The sequence below is a fragment of the Lagopus muta genome, chromosome 1, assembly GCF_023343835.1.
Source record: "Lagopus muta isolate bLagMut1 chromosome 1, bLagMut1 primary, whole genome shotgun sequence".
Lineage (NCBI taxonomy): Eukaryota > Metazoa > Chordata > Aves > Galliformes > Phasianidae > Lagopus > Lagopus muta.
The window spans coordinates 111,223,748-111,242,635 of NC_064433.1; the positions used below are offsets into that span (position 1 = coordinate 111,223,748).

Sequence of the window (18,888 nt, forward strand, 5' to 3'; positions counted from 1 at the left end):
ACGCTAACAACTTTCTTCTGGGCAAAGAACAAACACAATCCAGAATTTAAGTGTTTTCGTTTGTTTGTTTTCATACTTTTAAAATTGCATGTATTATTTTTGTAGTGCTGGACATAATCAAGACCCACAGCAAAAACAGTTGATGCTTCAGAGGCCATAGCCAGTGTTTCACATCTACTGCTCCAAAACTGATAATCACCTCACGTCAGTTGTATTACAGCACGCGTATGAGGGATGAATCTTAAATACAGCACCTGCAAATATAGAGAAGTCCTACCAGCCTTGCGTTCAAAGAAGCTAAACTTACGGGGAGATCACACTCAATTTCTAATTTAATTTTTCATCAGTAAATTTAGGACTCTAATGTTCAGGAAAAGAATCACTTTTCCAAGCTTGGGAGAATTTCACTTAAGCTTTCCTATATTGCAAAAACACCCTCTTTTCCTGCCAATGTTTATCTTGGATGAACGACAATACTTGATAAACTTAGAGTGGAATTTCCTGATTTTTGCATTCTTTTACCTCATATGATGCTTTAGTGAAAACATTCTGGCAAGCAATGATGCCTTAAGAACAGACATAGAGCTATTTCCTCAGCCTCCCAGAGGTTTTAAAGGGAAAGAGTGTTGCAGAGCTAATGTTTTGCGTTTGTAGCTGTGAAGTTCCTACGTGAACTAAACTGAAATTAACACTGAAAGGCTACAACTGGAACACACAGACAAAACATGACCAGCTGCATTACTCTACTTCAAGGAAAAATCATCTCTTTGTTTTCTGAACTTCCACCTTTCTGAACTTCTTCAGACCAGAAACGTTAAGACTCCCACATACTTCCTGTATCTCATGACCTCCCTGCAAAAGAGGTCTGCATGAAGAATAATTTATCTTCCTGTATTTTCATCCCCACAAGATCTCAGGACAGCTTCATAGCTTTAAGCTGCTTCAGTTATCCTTCTGAAGACTGCAGGACGACAGAAACCTCAAAACCCAAACAGGAGGAGCAAAGGTTCTCCAGAGAGCATTCACGTGACTTACTTAATCTTAACAATCTGCTTGAAACTGAAAAACTGGATTCTCATGCAATTACTTGTTACTAAAACATTAATAAAAAACATTACACTGCATCAGTACAGTGCACGTAATTGGCTTACCTAGATTGGCATACATCACAAACAGATTGAAATACTGCTGCAAATGCCGCCCATGTTCAGATACTTCTCTTCGAAGAAGATTTAGTACCGCTCTCAGTAAGTGATCACTTAAACTTAAGTTATCATAAGCCTATAAAAGAAAGTTGTACTATTAATGGTTGAACCTGGTTAGTTCATACTTTGTGATGACAGAAAATGTGAATCCACTAGTATACTAGTATTATACAGAGAATAATACTTGCTACACTGAATATCATACATGGCTGAGAAGTTATGCATACACAAGTTTTTAACTGAATTTTTTCTCCCATGGCAGCTAGGTTTGAAAACTCTGAAAAACTCCTACATATCTTCTTTAAAATTCTAAATGGAAAACAAAGGTTCATTTCCTTTCACACTATCTAATTACCTACTTTTATTTTGTAGTATTGTACTTGCAACTAAATTCTAAGTTCTCATTACTTAGTTATGACAGAGATTTAAAAATGAGGTGAAACTGAACCCCTCTGACAGCAACTCTCACACAAATTAGTCACGTAACGTTAAGTAGTGCAAAACAGGCTGTTGTACAGGGTTTACAGTTTTCTTGTAAACATCTACTCCGGAACTAGCTTTATATTAAATGCTATTAATGAAGATAAGAATACATTTTCAAATATTTCCATTAGAAAATTAAATACCTGACTGGAAGGTCCAGGAGAGGCAAAAGGTGAAGGACACGGTCCATCTTGCAACGAAAAATGTGCAATAAATACGATAAGTTTTGCAAATGCACCCCTCACTTCAGCACTAGGGCATTCCAAAAGGTACTCAGAGAAGCGGTTTGAAACATTGAAAAGGACGTTGTGTGCAAACCAAAAGCGTACATTCTTGCTGTGACGGAGAAGAATGCATAATGCATCATACCTGAAACAGAAGATGATACAACTTAGAGACCATGACACTAATTAATGGATAGCTGTAGTCTTTTTATAGAACTTGAAAATATACAATAAAGGTGATCCCCACATATTTTTGCTCACAAAGTGTTTACAGTCAGATGAACGAGTTACAATCACAGATGATTCTGAAAAACCAAAATACTTTGAATTAAAAAAAACCTCCAGTATTAAGCTGTTGCTATGGATGGTAGAAGTAAAACCACAACAAAAGAATTACATTCCCTGTCCTCCCATCTACTACTAGATGCAGTCCTAAATAGGTAGCTCTCATTTCCTCTGTATTCAGACTGGGGGAGAGGCTGAGCAGCAAGACATACGTAAGCTATGTATAACACTACAAACTAAATACATACCACGTTTGGAATTCACATTCTCATTTAGAGATAATAATAAAAAAAAACAAACAGTAAAGTGCCTGTTTTGGAGAGGACTCGTGACTGCTGTCCTCTCAGCAGCAATATTTCAATGCCTCTTGATCTCTTAAAATAACAGGTATAACTTAGTTTTGAAATTTGCTGTTAAAGAAAAAAGTGAGGCACATGTTTGCCACATGTTGAACAACTACTTTATAGCTGTTGGTAAACTACTCACGAATATGAGATTTTCTTCCTAGTTCTAACAGTACCCACATTCCTCTCCCCAGAACAAACTAACAGTTTAAACCAAAACAACTAAAACGCTGAGATAAAGCTGCATGGTTAATTATACTACACACAGATTACATAGATTTGAATTACAGGCCTCATAGCAACGTATATAAGCACTCTGCTAATGGAATCTATAGTTTTAGAATCTGAAAGGAACAGTTTTAGAAATAAGAAATTTAGAAAGCAAATATAAGCTTCTTAACTGGGTTGAAAATAGTTCTGTTTAAAATTTACTGAACCATGAACAAAATTCTGAATTCATATTATAATGTGTAGCTTATTAGTCTTGCTCTAAAAATGTAGAATCTAATGACAAAGGCAGGCAAAAGGGCAGATTTAAACTCTGTTTAAAAATGAATTTTAAAGCAGTTCAGCTCAGTAGCTTATTTTAAGACTCATTTCCCTCCCAGTATTTTCTCTTTTTTTCCACATATCTGGGGGAGGGGCAGAAGACAGGATGGACCACTGACACTTCATTGTCATATGCACGCAAACTAGGATCTTTCAAAAAACACTGAACTTCCAGAACTGTAGTTGTTGTTAAAAGATAAGATACCAATCACTAGCTGGGCCACGGACTATTTTCTTTGTATGAAATCCTGTGGTGAAGAGAAATCTAGCAGCAAGTTGAATGCTAATCATAGTTATTTCTTCTGCTTCTGGCAACAGATGATCTTGTCCTAAGGAAAAACCAGAATACTCACATGTAAACAAAGTAAAGGTAATTTAGTTTTAATACTTTAACTGATTCAGAACTGGTATTTTGTCCGACATCGTGTCCAAATTTTAAAAGGAAACATCAAAGTTTCCATTTTATTTGAAAATGTAAGCTTTAAGATCAGCATATGTTAACCTACCATTGCAGGTTACAGATGCTTACCAACCATTCAGCATTTCACTTGTGAGAATTATCTTCAGCAGAAACTCCCATAGACATAAATATTTTAACATAACTTAATACATAAACTAAGCAGTATTTACTAAATACTCTGGCATGTTATCACCGATGACCAACTCAACAACAGATGTCTAACTGCAGAAATCCAGAAACAGCCAAAGCAGAAAGTGCAAAGCTCTCCTTGGCTAAACAAATTCTTGACAAACACAATCAAAATTATTCTCACAGGAAATTAATCCATAATTACCAAATTCTCATACTAACCTGGAGGAGGATTTAAGTAGACACTATTACAAGTAAGCAACTTCTTTATAAACTGGAAGTACTCCAGGCTGTACTGCATACGATTATGCATGAACTGCACGTTCTGTTTCCGTACGCTTCGTTCGATGGCTGATGGCATTTTAATTTGATGTGGTTTAGTGGTGATAGCAAGTTCCGAAATGTATTTTGTTAGTTCACTGTCTTTGTCTATTGTGTCCATACGTTCATAAAAAAGAATATAAGCATTCCACCACCTCTTCTGGCGTCTGTAGGACATACGCTTCATCATATGATCAAATACTTCTCCCATGTACTCTCCACCAAAACACTGATTTTTCATTTCTTCATCATCATCCATTTTACACTCTGTCACATCTCCATCATCAAATTTATACCATCGATTTTTCTCACCATCGCCACCATTTCTCTGGATAATATAAGAGTAATAATGTCCGCCACTGGCCTGGCCACTATGTACAAGCACACCAACAAGCCTGTATTTTGTGCTCCCAGAATGTTCATTTTCTGACTGTTCATTTTGTATTATTTGATTTTCAGGATTTACATCGTCTCCTTCCAATTTAGCTACACCTGCTACTGTGTAAGGCTCCATGTCCAGCTCTCTTGGAAATTCAAAATAGTCATTGAACTTGATTGCACATTCCCGTTCCCAGTCATAATCAAATCGCTTCAACTGGATGGCAAGAACTGGAGGCAACTTCTTAATCAACAAGCGTTTCACTGTGTCAACCTAAGGGAAAAAAAAAAAAAGGGACATGAGCAGTCATGAGTTTTGAAGCTCCTTCAAAAAGTGTTTGAAGAGTTCGTAACACTCTTACCAACAGCCAAATTCAGTAATTATAACTTCTTCCTAAACACAAACTAAGACTGAACTTGATACAGCTGTATCAATACAGTGGTACACAAATTTTATATATAACAAATCATTACCTTTTTGTTGCATTTTTCACAATGATATGCATTTGCACCTTCCAATAGATCTCCCTTGACATACTGTTCCAAAGAATCAAGAAGGTTTTGGTGATTTCTTATATCTACATTCAGAGTTGTGAAGGATTCCTCACATTCGTACCTATAAATGAACAAAAATGAACAGATATATGTAAGAGAAAGGTAAAACATGTTCAACTTATGTTGACGAGTCCTTCTTTTAAATTGCAATCTGCCCACAGCTACATTACAGTAGTCGTACTGTACAAACTGGTATTTGTTAAAGAGGTTTACCATCAGCAATTAGACTAATACTGTACAAAAATTGTTTCATGCCTACACACAATAGTTCAAAGCATTTTAGAAAAGCCTTTTAATTTTTCTAACTGAATAGAACTAAATAGTTGCCTTCATAAAAATTTCTTTGCTTATCTGTGTAGACTTTTGCTCTGTTGTGATAAAACCTTCAAAGGAAGTCCTAGAAATGAACCAGAAATGGCTGAGAGACAACTGGTTAAAACATCTTGGATACATTTTTCAACAGACAAAGAAGTAATGAAAAATTTAAAAAGGTTGCATCTATTCCAGCACTACCGTACAGGGCCTGATTCTCTGATACACACTGAAACACACAAAAGCTTTTATAACAGTGAATACATTAGTATTTAGAAATGCTTAAAACAGTAATATTAAATTTATCTGCTATTTAACAAAGTTTGTTAATTTGCTATGCTCCAATAGTTTTTCGGGTCACACATTTTAACCCAAGAAACTAGAGAAGTTCTTTTAATCCACATGTAAACTCAATTGAAATTGAAAGATTATCACAACAAAATGGGTTTCTATCAGTCTTCTCTGGCTTTTAGGTACTGATTGAAGGGTAAGGCTGAACAGTCACTTTCCACAGAGTATTTTCAATGGTAACGTGTAGCGACACCTGTCCTATGACTCACAAATGAACACCCATCCCTGGAGGCGCTCAAGGCCAGGTTGGATGAAGCCCTGGACAGCCTGAGCACCACCTGGCAACACTGCCCACAGCAGGAGGTTTGGGCTGGGTGGGTTTTAAGGTCCATTCCAACATGAGCCATTCTATGATTCTATGATCAGAAAGATGTCAACTGTAAGAAGATCAACTGCTTGCAACACAAAATTTAACTAAAATTTAAATATTTAGAGACACTTCAAGACAATTATATGAATGCTGTAGAAAAACAAGGTAGCAAGTTTTATGAGCTTCAAAAAAACCTGATATACCAGCCTTGATTCTCCATTTTTATAAGGTTGTCTGCTTTAGAGCACCTTAATTATATCTTTCCAATAAAACATAGGTTATTTTTTCAATAAGTAGACTCAAACGCTTACCTATGAGGGCATCCTTGACAAATCTTCTGATCAGCAAAGGATCCTCCTAAAACTTTACTTAACATTGCTGGATGGCCCAAAGCTTTCAAAGCTTCATCTAAACTATCCACCAAGGAATTAAAGAATTCTAAAGCATCATGTTGTTCACGCAGATTTACAGGTTCACCCCAGAGTCTGAAAACAAAAGCACACTCTTGTCAAATGCATTTTGTTCTGTTCCTCAATAATTCCTTAATAAAGATTTATTGAAGTTATTAATCTCTTCTTACTAGTAAGAACTTACAGATAAAACTAGTGGTTTGTGATGTAGTATATTAACTGCCACTCTGTTCTTGACACTTACTTATCAGTAAGTAGAAAAGTAAGTGCCTTTTGTGTAACTTCAGACTTCATTCAGAGATTAAATACCAAGCTCAAAAACTGCTGGAATTCCAAATCAACATTTTTTTGTGAATTCTGGCTTATTAACTGAATTTCACAGAAGGATAAAAAGGTAGGATAACAAATACAAATCTACACAGGTTTTGCTAATTTACAGTTCTTAATATAATTTCTTCTACTACAATTTGTTTTGTCGCATTTCAGTGTTTCAAATAGATATCAAGTAATAAATTTTTTACTTACCTAAATTGTTTCCAAAACCCTCTTGGTACATAGTACTGTAGCCTGGAAGCTGCTAAATGACCAAAAATTACTTGGAGATGTCTCAGAACTCCAATATTGTACTCTTTTCTGTCTTCTGTTTTACTCAGTGCTGGTTTGTCTTCATACTGATGTGGGTAGCCAAACACATCATCTCGTGGGTCAACATTGCTCTGAAAAGTGAAAGAGAATTTTTGCAACCAGATTCGGTATTAATTATCTAATAATTGTTGCATCTCTTACAGATCTACTAGATTTTAACAATCAAAAGAAATAAAGACTGTCTTTGGATGCACTGATAGAATTCTGGTGACAGAAGCAACATATGGTATGTTCAGCCACATATACATGAGGAAGAATTCTGCAAACTCTGCTACTTGTATCTTTTCAGGTGTTTCTCTGTCAAGGAGCCTACTCACATAAGAATATTATACGATTGCCCCCCTTGTTAGCAATGGAAAGCAAAATGACTGGTCACTTAAATTATATATAATAATCCCTGGATCAAAAAGAATTTTGATGATGATGATAAAGAAGCTCTACCTAATTAAATTTACCTCATTGTCCTGCTTTTCATCCCCAGACATATCATCGTCTACATCACTGCCTGTGCCTTCAATTGCAAGAATCCCATTCCTGATGGCTGGAATCATGTACAGCTGCTGAATAACAGAATTCATGTAACAAGTGGCACCAGCATTTTTTAATCCTACAAATCCCTTTGGTGGTCGAGGCCCAACAGGTGGTAGATATTCCCATTCTGTAAGCGCTTCACAAGCTAAGAAAAAAAATAGCAGAATGCAATTAGAAAAATTACTTTGTTATAAAGTATTAGATTTTCAGTTGTAGTATAAGGACAGTTGCATAAAATTAGTATTAGTCTGTATCATGCTGCAGTTTAACAAAAATACTTCACCAGAACATCAATTGTTAAAATCAACACATTTTTATAAATCATAATACCTTATAAATACCTTTATAAATCATGTAACCTTAAGATTACACCACACTCTTCCATTTTGTAATCAAAACAGTAGCTATATTAAAAAAAAAAAGCTTATTTATGGACAAAACATAACTCTTCCTATCAGTACTAGCAAATTTTCTGGTTTAAGCATTCCAGATCTGTCAGTAGTAAATAACAAAACAAGAATATATAACTTAACTAATAACACTTTCATAAATTTGTAGTATTTTTAACATTACAATATTTATCTTATGCCTCGCTTCCCTTTGCCAGCCAGGAGAGCATTTTTTAATAGCGTTATCTGTATACCTTGTGAAAGATTTTTCCTCAGCCTTCTCCTTTACATCTCTTCAGAATACACTTACAATCACAGATTTCCTACACTAATCTATGTTAAAAATCACAGGACAACAAACAAATGACAACAAAGTACACAAACTTTCCTTGGCATATGTACAATTCATACATGTGTACTATTTTGTGTAGCATTCTACAGTGATCTAGCACCATTATGAAATATTTAAATAGAAGGTAACGCCATAAAATCCTTCCAGTTATGAGCAGACAAGGAATATTTCACTATATTTCACTATATTGCACTATTTCACACTGAAAAAGGTGAAGACAAAAGGATGAGGCAAGGGGTAAAACCACAAATCTTCCCGTTTCATTTGTTGAGATGGAACTGAACAACGAAAGACTGAAAAACCTCATACACAACTTCTCAAATGACTTTGTGACTATATGACTGATATCATAAACCATGCTAGCAGCACTGCTATTCCCACTAGGAACACTACTTCTAGTTGCTTATAGTTTTGCTAAATTCTACACACTTAAGTAATGAAATTTCCAATACCAGCCTATTTGTTCCCCTGTTAATATTACAGTTGAAAAGTTTAGCTGTTCCATACAGGATTGCACAAAATACAATCTAGTTTGTTCATTTTAAAGAAAATCTTTTAAATGCTTTTTGATTGATGAAAAAAAAAAAATAAATCTGTTATCTAAAAGATTTTCGCCATCTCTGTGAAAATAAGCTTCGATTTCATTTAACTATAACTTTTGAAACACTAACTTGTCTGTATTTTTTTGTACATACTGCAATTACTATTATCTTCCTTCAATGAGAATGAAGTTCTTTTAGAGTAGAGCAGTGCAAAGACAAGGCCAAAATGGAAAGAAAAACTATAGAGAAAAGGCTGTGACACAAGCAGAGCACTAGTATGGTGCTAAAAACAGGACAGAGGAGCTGTGTCTGTGTATGGCTAAGAATAACAGATCAAGTGAGCAACCAGAAGACAGGCACTAAAAGTAAGCAGAAGAAATTTGATGAGGTGCTGGGACTGCTTAGGCAAAGCCTGAAACAATGAGACAGAGTAAGGCTCTTGGGATCTAGTAGGGGCAAAGTGGAGTAGGCACAGAATAGAGTACAGAGAGTCTGCCTGTGTGAGCGAATGGAACTTGGATGCAATCGTGTAATGAAGTCAGTTTACTAACTGCATGAAGAACAAACGAAGGCTATAATAACTTTTATAAGGTCCAAAGGCCTAATTTTACAATAAAGCACATTCCACATTAAAACCACAGTGTAAAAAAAAAAAAAAAAAGCTCAGTTGATATTACAAACAAAACCTATACATAATATATATATATATCAAAAAATAGGAAATAGTTAAAAAAAATATTACATACTAGTGATTGCTGTACCTATGTAATACATCTCAGTCAAGGTGTCTACTATCTGTTTGAGATTTCGGACACATCCAACTGCTAGTGCAACTAGTAGCTCAAAGCCAGCATTAATAGTAGCTGGTGAACTACAGACTGGTATGGCCTGCTCAGCAGGCAATTCCCCATTTCTCATGTATTGTAAATAAACATTGGATGCTGGAAAGATGAAGTCATCTATCAATTCCTGAAAAAGATAAAAGAAAATAAATCACTTGTTATCGTAAAAATAAACACTATTCTATAACAAGTTATGAGTTATTACATAAACGAATGTCTAATAATTGGAGACATACTTAAAAACAGGAGTTAAAATTTAGACCAATATCCTAATGAGCTTTTACTTAGAAAAGAATAGCATTATTCTAAAGCAGTTCACTGCAAATTCCTTCCCCAAATTAAAAATAAATCTATACTGTCCTTGATCAGTAATTTTAATTCTGCCCTATCAGTGTTATCTACAAAGCCCTTTATCAGTTACTGCTGGAAAAAAACACTGTTGCTGCATAAAAGAAAATCAGATATATAAAGAAACCATGTCTAATTAAAGAGATGCTCAGATGTCTTGCATTTATTCAAACCTGCCATAAACATTAATAGTTAGAAACATGGAGGAAAGGAAAATGCAGCATAATGAAAGACAGTAGTCCTATACTACTGTGTTCAAAAAAACATTTAGATGCTGTACTGAGGGACATGGTTTAGTCTGGGAAATACTGGTGACAGGTGGATGGTTGGACAGGATGATCTTGGAGGTCTTTGCCATCCTTGGTGATTCTATGATTCTAAACAGGTCTATCCTGTGTCTAGCTCACTATCCATGTGTGATGTTTGCTGAATCTTGGAAGAAGTTCACAGGTTCACAGCAACTGTACACACAGTGGCTCATGAAGAATGAGAATGCCAAGTACTCTTATGAATTAAATGTGGATTTTTTTTTTTCTTCCTCTTTTTAACCCCAATAAGAAACTCTTCAAACAGTTGAATTGGGAATTTCATGGCTACAAACCACAAGAAAAAAAATCTCTTTTTACTTATTTATAAATGACACTCAAAATCCCACAATTCAAAAAACTTGAACTTACCTTAATGAGATTAGCACCTCCTTTTTCACAACCAATATGGTATTTCTTCTCAGGTGTCTGGAATGCTAACAACTCTTTTGTTACTCCAAGGTGACCCTCTAAAATGGTTTCTTCAACACCTGTTTCCCCTGTCCTTTTTACTTCATCCTACCACAGAAGAGAAAGTTAGGATACTCTACTAATAATACACATCACCAGCTAGGAAGCTTAAAACTGTACTTCACAGCAAGGCACCAAAAATCTCATTAGTAAAAATAAATTTATTCTCAAACTTACCCTGATCCTTTTCAGCCAGTCAATTTCATTATTGAGAAGAACTTCAGCATTGGGCACGTTAATATTACTGTTGTAGGCATAGTTAAGAAGATGTCTTAAGAGAGTGAAGTAGTCTCCAGAATGCTTAGCTCTCTCTCTGGCAGTACTCTATGCAAACAAAAAGTGAATGATTCGTAATTCATACATGCTTCTACTTATTTTGCAGCACCCCTCTCCAATTGAAACAGAAATTGATTGTGCTGCTTACTTATAGGTCAAAAGGAACTTTATATCTTACTGATTTGTTAACAAAAATTCGTGTTCATCTGCAAATATTCTGTCTTAGAACTTTCACAAAGATTCATATTTGTACCAAAGCCTTCAATTGGGCAACTTACCCCTAGAACTGTAAACAGCAGAGTAATGAAGAAAAGGAGAGGTCTCTGTCCCATGCAACACCTAGTAGCCATTAGAAAGAACTGCTCCTGTGCCATTTGACGAACAATTCTAAAACAACATTTAATAAAAAAAAGATTAAATACAATCCCCCTATCTAAACAGAACAATGAAATCTGTATTTATCTGTCACACTCCTTAATGTCATTTTCCTAAAACATGTAATGCAAGAGATGGGAATACTTTAATTATTCATCGGCTATTGACTAAGTTTCTCCTAGTGAAATTTTAGACAGGAGTTACTATTATGAAGTCAGATCCATAAATCAAGTATATCAAAATACAAGAAACTTAACAGCAACAAACCCCTAATCCTGCACAATACCAGCATACACTGGATAGCTGAACAAGCAATTTGCAGGCCTAACTCATCTGACTTTTTTTTTTTCATTATGGATAAGCTGTGCCTAAAAGACAAAATAAAATGATCCTAGTAAAAATACTCATACGTATCACTGTAATAGTTTGCTATTCATCTACAGTGCAATCAAAATTTATCATCAGAAAGATAAAAGAGGGTTTCCTGAAAATTAACATGGCTGGAATTAAATGAAGCTTTCTATCTAAGAATTTAATCCAATCAGTTAAATTGGACTAGGGAATAGAGAAACATAAAGAAAAAGATAGAAAACTATTTTAAGTTTTAAATCATTTAAGTTAGTTGTGGTACCAAGTCCTGTAAAAACTGTTAGAAAAAGGACTCCGCTTGGATGGAGAGGGGGAAAAAAAAAGAAAAATCACTGTTGCATTCTACGGAGTGTCTCAACATGCAAGGAACTGAATTTTGCAGTGTCTTTTTGGTGTGGCTGTAATTGTTTTCTGCTCATGAGATCACTGTGGAAAGCACACAGAAGAATCCTATTTTCTCCAGAGTTCTTCTGTGTGCGGTTAACTGTCCTTCTAAGACATGTAAGAATGGCCATGAAGTCAAAGCGAAGACGCCCCTAACCCAGCACCCTGTCTCTAGCGAACACCTAGGAAAGCACACGAGGGGAGAGAAGCATGCAGTGATACTCCTCCAGAATGTCTTCTCAGCTTCTAGCAATTTATGGTTCAGCAAGACTACCAAAAGCAGTATTTTGTAGCCTTCACCAGCCAAACTCATGAAAGAATCCCCTCAAGCCATTTCTCAACTGACGGTTTACATTACTTAAATATTATGCTCAAAAAGTTTTTACACGTATGAAAGGGAAAGAAACACTGTTCCCTATTAATTTTTCCTTTGCTACTTCTGATTTTAAAGGTCTCTGTGGTATTTTCCTCCCACCATTTATATCTTCTCCAGTAAAAAAAAAAAACACCTCAAGCTATTCAGCTGTTCCACAGATGGAAGTAATTTCAGAGCTTTGATCTTCCTTGTCACCATTCTCTGATCTCCACAAGTTTTATGGCAATGCTCTGAGTTGTAGAAGGACCATGGGAGGGAGAAGGTCTATTTTGTTTGTAACGACTTGTGACATTTATGGAACCGATTGCAGAGTTGCTGCTTTCCTAAAACTTCTCACAGACATGACTTTTAAGATGCATACTTTCATTTGTCTACTGTCCATCCCACAGACACTCCTCAGGTTCGTACACCTCAAGGCAAAATGAAATAGGTAAACACAGTATTTTCCTACAGTGAGAAGTGTGACTGATGAAACACAGTCTCACACTGCTACGTCTGAGGAGTATGCAGTATTTGAACACAAGTATCACATTTTTGTGAGGCTACAATAAACTACTACTTTCCAGGAACATTCCTACATCCTTAACGAACCAAGAGAGGGATTCAGCTCCCTCAGGAGACATCTAGTGCCACATTAGAGAACATGAAAACAATGCAGAGCTGGCAGATATCACACAAGTCACACGATGAACCCTCATTCACCTGGTGAAACAGCTGGAGACCAAATTCCTCCATTAAAATGGGCAACCTATACCCTTAGTCGCTCCAGGATACATATCTCTATTTAGTTATAAGTTAGCTTCTTCAATGGATCTTAAGTACCACAGCTTATTGTGGGCAGTAAGAATCTGGGAAATGGTCTACATGTATGATCATCAAACATTATACAGCCATCAGTGGCATACTTCTGGGTTCCAGGCTACCATTTACTAAGTCAGTTTTGCACTCATGGCTCACTAGTATAAAATCACTTATATGGGAGAGAACAACTGCTCTGCTGTTTAGTATTAAACATTTTGCATTTTATTTCTCAGCTTATATATGGTGAGGTTATATTATGATGAAACAGCAAAAGTCCCATACAATCTCAAAAAATTAAGAACCAACAATTAAGACACAACAATTCATCTCATTGGCTCCAGGAAGACAGTATCCAAGATGTGAGCCTGACCATCTTCCCTGTCCTTTATGGTACAGCAAAAATGTTTTCTCACATGCATAATTTTGCTCATATTGTTCTGATAGAGGTTAGGAGATGAGAGAATGACGGTCAAAACTGAGAGGTAAAGGATTCTGAAAGTTTGATATTTGCAGGTCTGCAAACATTAATTTGTTTGCACATCAATTCAAAACAGGAACTTTTCTTTAGTTCAACTTCACTGTCTTCCTTTTCAAACTGGTTTCTGTTTCCACCAATGTTCAGGCTATTCTAACCATTATCTAATAATGAATAGTACTGTTGCATTCCAACTGAGATCATTAGCTATATATCAGAAATTTTACAAACATATGAGAGAAAATAAATGAAGCACAACTTCTTGCATTAGGAGTATCAATCATTTCTCCATACAAACTCAGCTCATTTCCCAAGCTGGTGGGAAAACAAAGCAGAGAGAAGTAACTGAGCAGCAGCCCACTTTGCAAAGGGGAACCCTTACAGAATTTCATGTTCTCTGACAACAACAAAAAAACAAACAAGAACACCACATAAGTAAAAGCTATTCCTTAATACTACTATGTTTTTGAAGGGTGAAAAGCCAATATATTTGCAGTATTAAGCCACCGCTGTTCAGACTGGCTCATATCCCAACAAAACATGTGCAAAAAGTCGTCCCAGCCTGAGGAGTAATCTAGTTTATTCCAGTATTTTAGGAAGGAAAGTACAATGAACTATTCAGTAGGCATAACAATATGAAATATTTGGGATTCAAATTTCAGACAAAGTTCAAATCAGCAAGGATATTAACCACTGGAAGAGACAAGAAAAACTGTCATGGTTTTGCACATCTGTAAATCAAGACTAAGTTCTACCAGAAGGACGTTCTACCTCAGTAATGTACTCTGTTGAAAGGAATCTGCACAAAAAAATGTGAAGACTAAACTGCTTGACATGTATAGATTCAGGGGGTCCCCGTTTGAACCAACAGTTCACTTACGTAAGGAAACAGAACCAGAACAAAAATAGCTGCAAAGAACACCTACCATTCTCAAAGACTAAGAATGGTAACAAGTCATCTTTGGTGCAGGTTTGGCACTGGCACTATTTTATTTGTAAAAACAAAACATTGCTATTTTGTTAGTAGCTATTTTAATACTTTACATTGTGCTGTAAAGTAACTAAAGGTAATTTACTAACTTAAAAGATAGTAACAAGGTTCAGTGAAGCTATTCAATGCAACAGTCCATATACCAGGTTGTAGAGTAATAATAAAGCTTGTGGACCTTCATTGTAACAATCCAGTCTCATCAGTAGGTACAAGAAGTTAACTGTAGTTCACATGCTGAAAGTCACAAGACATGCAACATGTCCCCCAGTGCTGAGGGTTCAACAAAGATGCAGTCACTGCATCACGTGACAACTGCAATGTGACAGTTTTATACAAACGTTTGCAAAACACAAAGAGTCACAAGTGTTTCCACTCTCATGCAAGAAAACCAAAGGACTAAATCTTCCTCCCCCCTCCTCAAAGGACTGCATCTTGCCCTTACTTACCAGAAAGAAAGTATTTACTTGAAAGTTCTCCTGTATCTAATTCACTTAAACTTCCTAATGTAGTTTTCAGAAATTACGTGAACAATATAAATAACCTAGTATCTCACTCTAAACAAATTAAGAATTCTAAAGCTACCTATTATCAGACAATCACTTGGCTTGACAATATCCTCCTTAAGAGTGCATGGAAGATAAGGCTACTGGAATAGAATAGCTCAGTTTGAGGGGATCTGCAAATCTGCAAAGACCATCAAGCTCAACTACCTGGTCACTTCAAGGCTAACCAAAAGTTAAAGCATACTAATGAAGGCACTGACCTTCAAGTGCTTCTTGAACACTGACACCTCTCTAAGAAGCCTGCTCCTGAGTTTAACCACACTTACAGTAAAGAAATTGTTCCTAATGTCCAGTCTTCACTCCTTGACACAGCTTTGTGCCATTCCCATGCAACCAGTCATCGATGACCAGGGCACAGAGACTGGAACCTTCCTTTCTGCTTTCCCTCCTCTGGAAGCTGCCTCCCAGCCTCCTTCAGGCTGCATGAGTCAAGGGTCCTCACAGTCTCCTCACAGGACACAACTTCCAGCTTACCAGCTTAGTTCTGTTTCTCTGGACACTATCACCTTATGACAGGTATCCAAATTACAGATTTATACATTGCAAAACAGTAAATCAAGACGATTGCTGAAAAAAATGTTAGAATAAGTCACTTCTCTATGTGCTGGACATATATACACATGCCACACCGGAAAATAATGCACAGAATTAAAAAAAAAAAAACAAAACTTACTTGCTGTGACAGTGCAATAGCAAATCAATGATAAACGTCTGCCATGCTTTTTCTTTACTTAGAGCATCCAGTGCTGTTGGAATCAAAGCAAAACATAGGGTCATCACCTCCAATGCTTCACAGCAAACTTGTTCATCTTCCATATCTGGTTCATTTCCTGCATTTGTCTGTGAAAATAAACAAAAAGAGCACAAAGTAGGTATAGCAAAAAAAATAATTCAGAGAAACCTCAGCAGCTTCCAGGTATATATTCTAACTACAAACTCAAACCGTGAGCTTGTTGACTAAAGTGATTATTAACATCACATACTTTATGCACTTCACTCAGGTGCTATTCAAAGCATCACATCAGATGCCTTGAACTTCAGCTCTTGGATTTTCAAGGAAGGATCTAAATCACAAACTTAAGGTGCCCAGAGTTAAATAGAAAATCTGTAGTAAAAGTTGCATCAGTTAGTACTATTGTTTACTTAATAATTTTCAGAAACAGAAACTTGATTCAGCTGATTCATAACAGAGCCGCTCTGGTGATTTTTGAAGTACAAAGGGATATTTCTAATTAGTACATAGATTATTCTCTCCATTAAATGCTTAGTGAGTTGATTTTGGTGCACTTCTGCAAAATAACTGCTTTAAGAATAAAAGTAAGCCCTCTTCTCCATCTAAGCCAAAATTAATTAGCTTGAAGAAGTTCTAAAGAAACTGAATGTGAGCAGGCTTCAATCTTAAGTCACTGGTGATCTTGGTTGCAGGTTAGCAATGTTAACCACAAGAACTGGGGGTTGGAAATAGATAATCTTCAAGGTCCCTTCCAACCTAAGCAAATCTACGGTTCTATGAATTAAATATGTATTTGTTTTATACAAGGAAAGACTAAATAGGCAGAAAGAATGGATTATAGTACTGAACAGATAACTAAAAACACTGATTTTAGTTGTGTAAAGACAAAATAGGTAAGGTCACTACTTCTACAATGGGAGGACGTGGATATTCCGAGCTGTCTCAAGATATGAAAGTAACAGCAGAAGACTTAACAAGTTTGGGACTATGCTTGGTTAGCACTGAAACCTCACTTAGAAAAAAATATTTTTGCAAGCAGGCAGGGATCTAGAAGTGTAGGGTGCCTTTCATATTCAAAGTATTTCTCTACACTCAATCAACAGGAACTGGCTGGTCTGTATAAACTCTGTACTTGCAGTACTTTAAGATTATGGGCCTCCTCTGAGGTAGTAACAAGATGTCTGATACTACAAAAAGCAGTGTATAGTCTTCTCAATCCACCACTCAGAGGACAGCCATACCACATTTTCTGAGGCAGTATGCAGACGAATTTCTGTAAAATCTATGCTCTCAAAATAATTTATTCCGGTTTTTTAGTTTAATTGAATTTCGTGTAGTTCAGAATCTTCCTGAAGTCCTCACAAACATTATTTCAGAAGTCACAGTTGACATTACTATTCTGAAGAGCTGCTTAATCTTAATTTCACAAAATTTAGCCCACTTTTTTTCCCTTGAACAGTTAATGTTAAATCTCTGCCCCACTGACTTAGCAACATGTTCTTACAATTTAAGAAAATTAAAGAAATAAAATTGAGTTTAGTGGTCAACTTAGGAAACAAAGTTTTCATTAAATCATTTTTTCTCTCCGTGTAAGCCAGAATTTTCTAGTCACTTGTATATTCAATCTCCATAAAAACTACTACAGGAGTTATTCCCTCTGCCCTAACACTGAATGCAATGTCTGAGATAAACAGCGCATCTTTTCTTCCATCATACTAATCTGTTTTAAGTTTTTCTATAAATGTTATTTAATTGTATCGCGTTCTCAGTTCCTATTACTTCTTTCAATCAGTTTTCCCCTTTGACTTTTATTTCCTTTTTCCTTAACATAAACCAAATGCAGCTGTCATTTATTAAAAATGTCCATATAAGAGTAACAACCAAATAAAAACAAACAGCTCTGAAGAACAACCAGCAACGGGTACTGTGAAATACTGAAAAGCTTTTCTTGAGATCTATGCAATTTAAATTTCACATATTTTAAGACCACAGTCACTTCAAAACATTTTTACAGAATTCAACTGTAAAATTCTCACCCAGAAAAAATGACAGAAACAAAGCAAGATACTGAAATCAAATGAAAAACACTGCTTGTATAATGCCTCTTTACTTAATCCTAAAATCATGAACAGTAAATAAGGCATATCTGGCAGCAGAAGAATGATTTGTATGTTATCAACAACAGAAGTAAATGCCATAACAATGTTAGTCAGTGAAGGAGGAACAGTCATGGCTTAACAGTATTTTTAAGCTGCAATAAAAGACAAAATCCTCCTGCATTACCCTTGAGCAACCTGATCACTGACCCAAATAGGAAATAGACAGTGCCATGGTTAAGCCCACAGCACAGGGATTGCTCTCAACTCAACCAAAATAAGTTACATTAGTCAGCATGTTAAGAAAAGGAGAAATGCGCACATGATTTTATTTAGTTCTGGTCTAAGTGTATCTTCTCTTCTACACTTCTACTCTTAGTATTCACATCAAATGTACAGACGTAAGAGCACATCTTTTTATGCATTTAAATGCAAGTTATCAGCTCAAAAACAAAAGGAGTAGAAGGAAAATAACTTGTTTCATGAAGTCATTCTAGCAGCCATAGGAGCAGATGCTATCATATCCCCTACGTAAGCTAAACGGAAAGATCTTACATTTTGCTCAAGTAAATAACAGAACATTTAAAGACAACAGCCAATAATATATCCAGAATAAAATCTACCTATGTATTGCTTTCACTTTTACTTTCAGGAAAGTATTAACAAGTAATAAATATAATGTTTTAAGACAAATTTAGAGACCAGCAA

General features: G+C 35.8%; 1 protein-coding gene across 2 annotated transcripts in view; it reads right to left on the reverse strand.

Annotated features, from left to right (window-relative positions):
• Positions 1-18,888, reverse strand: part of USP9X (ubiquitin specific peptidase 9 X-linked) — a 98,907-nt gene that overhangs the window by 12,720 nt on the left and 67,299 nt on the right. The window contains exons 26-38 of one of the 2 annotated variants that reach the window (XM_048937615.1): positions 16,025-16,191; positions 11,296-11,404; positions 10,919-11,065; positions 10,643-10,789; positions 9,537-9,744; positions 7,417-7,637; positions 6,842-7,032; positions 6,218-6,391; positions 4,853-4,994; positions 3,902-4,652; positions 3,296-3,419; positions 1,832-2,057; positions 1,152-1,281 (exon numbers count right to left, since the gene is read on the reverse strand). In XM_048937615.1, coding sequence (XP_048793572.1) covers positions 1,152-1,281; positions 1,832-2,057; positions 3,296-3,419; positions 3,902-4,652; positions 4,853-4,994; positions 6,218-6,391; positions 6,842-7,032; positions 7,417-7,637; positions 9,537-9,744; positions 10,643-10,789; positions 10,919-11,065; positions 11,296-11,404; positions 16,025-16,191 — 2,737 coding nt within the window. Of the gene's footprint in view, positions 1-1,151; positions 1,282-1,831; positions 2,058-3,295; positions 3,420-3,901; positions 4,653-4,852; positions 4,995-6,217; positions 6,392-6,841; positions 7,033-7,416; positions 7,638-9,521; positions 9,745-10,642; positions 10,790-10,918; positions 11,066-11,295; positions 11,405-16,024; positions 16,192-18,888 lie in introns of both variants that reach the window. The other variant, XM_048937608.1, reaches the window with a different exon arrangement.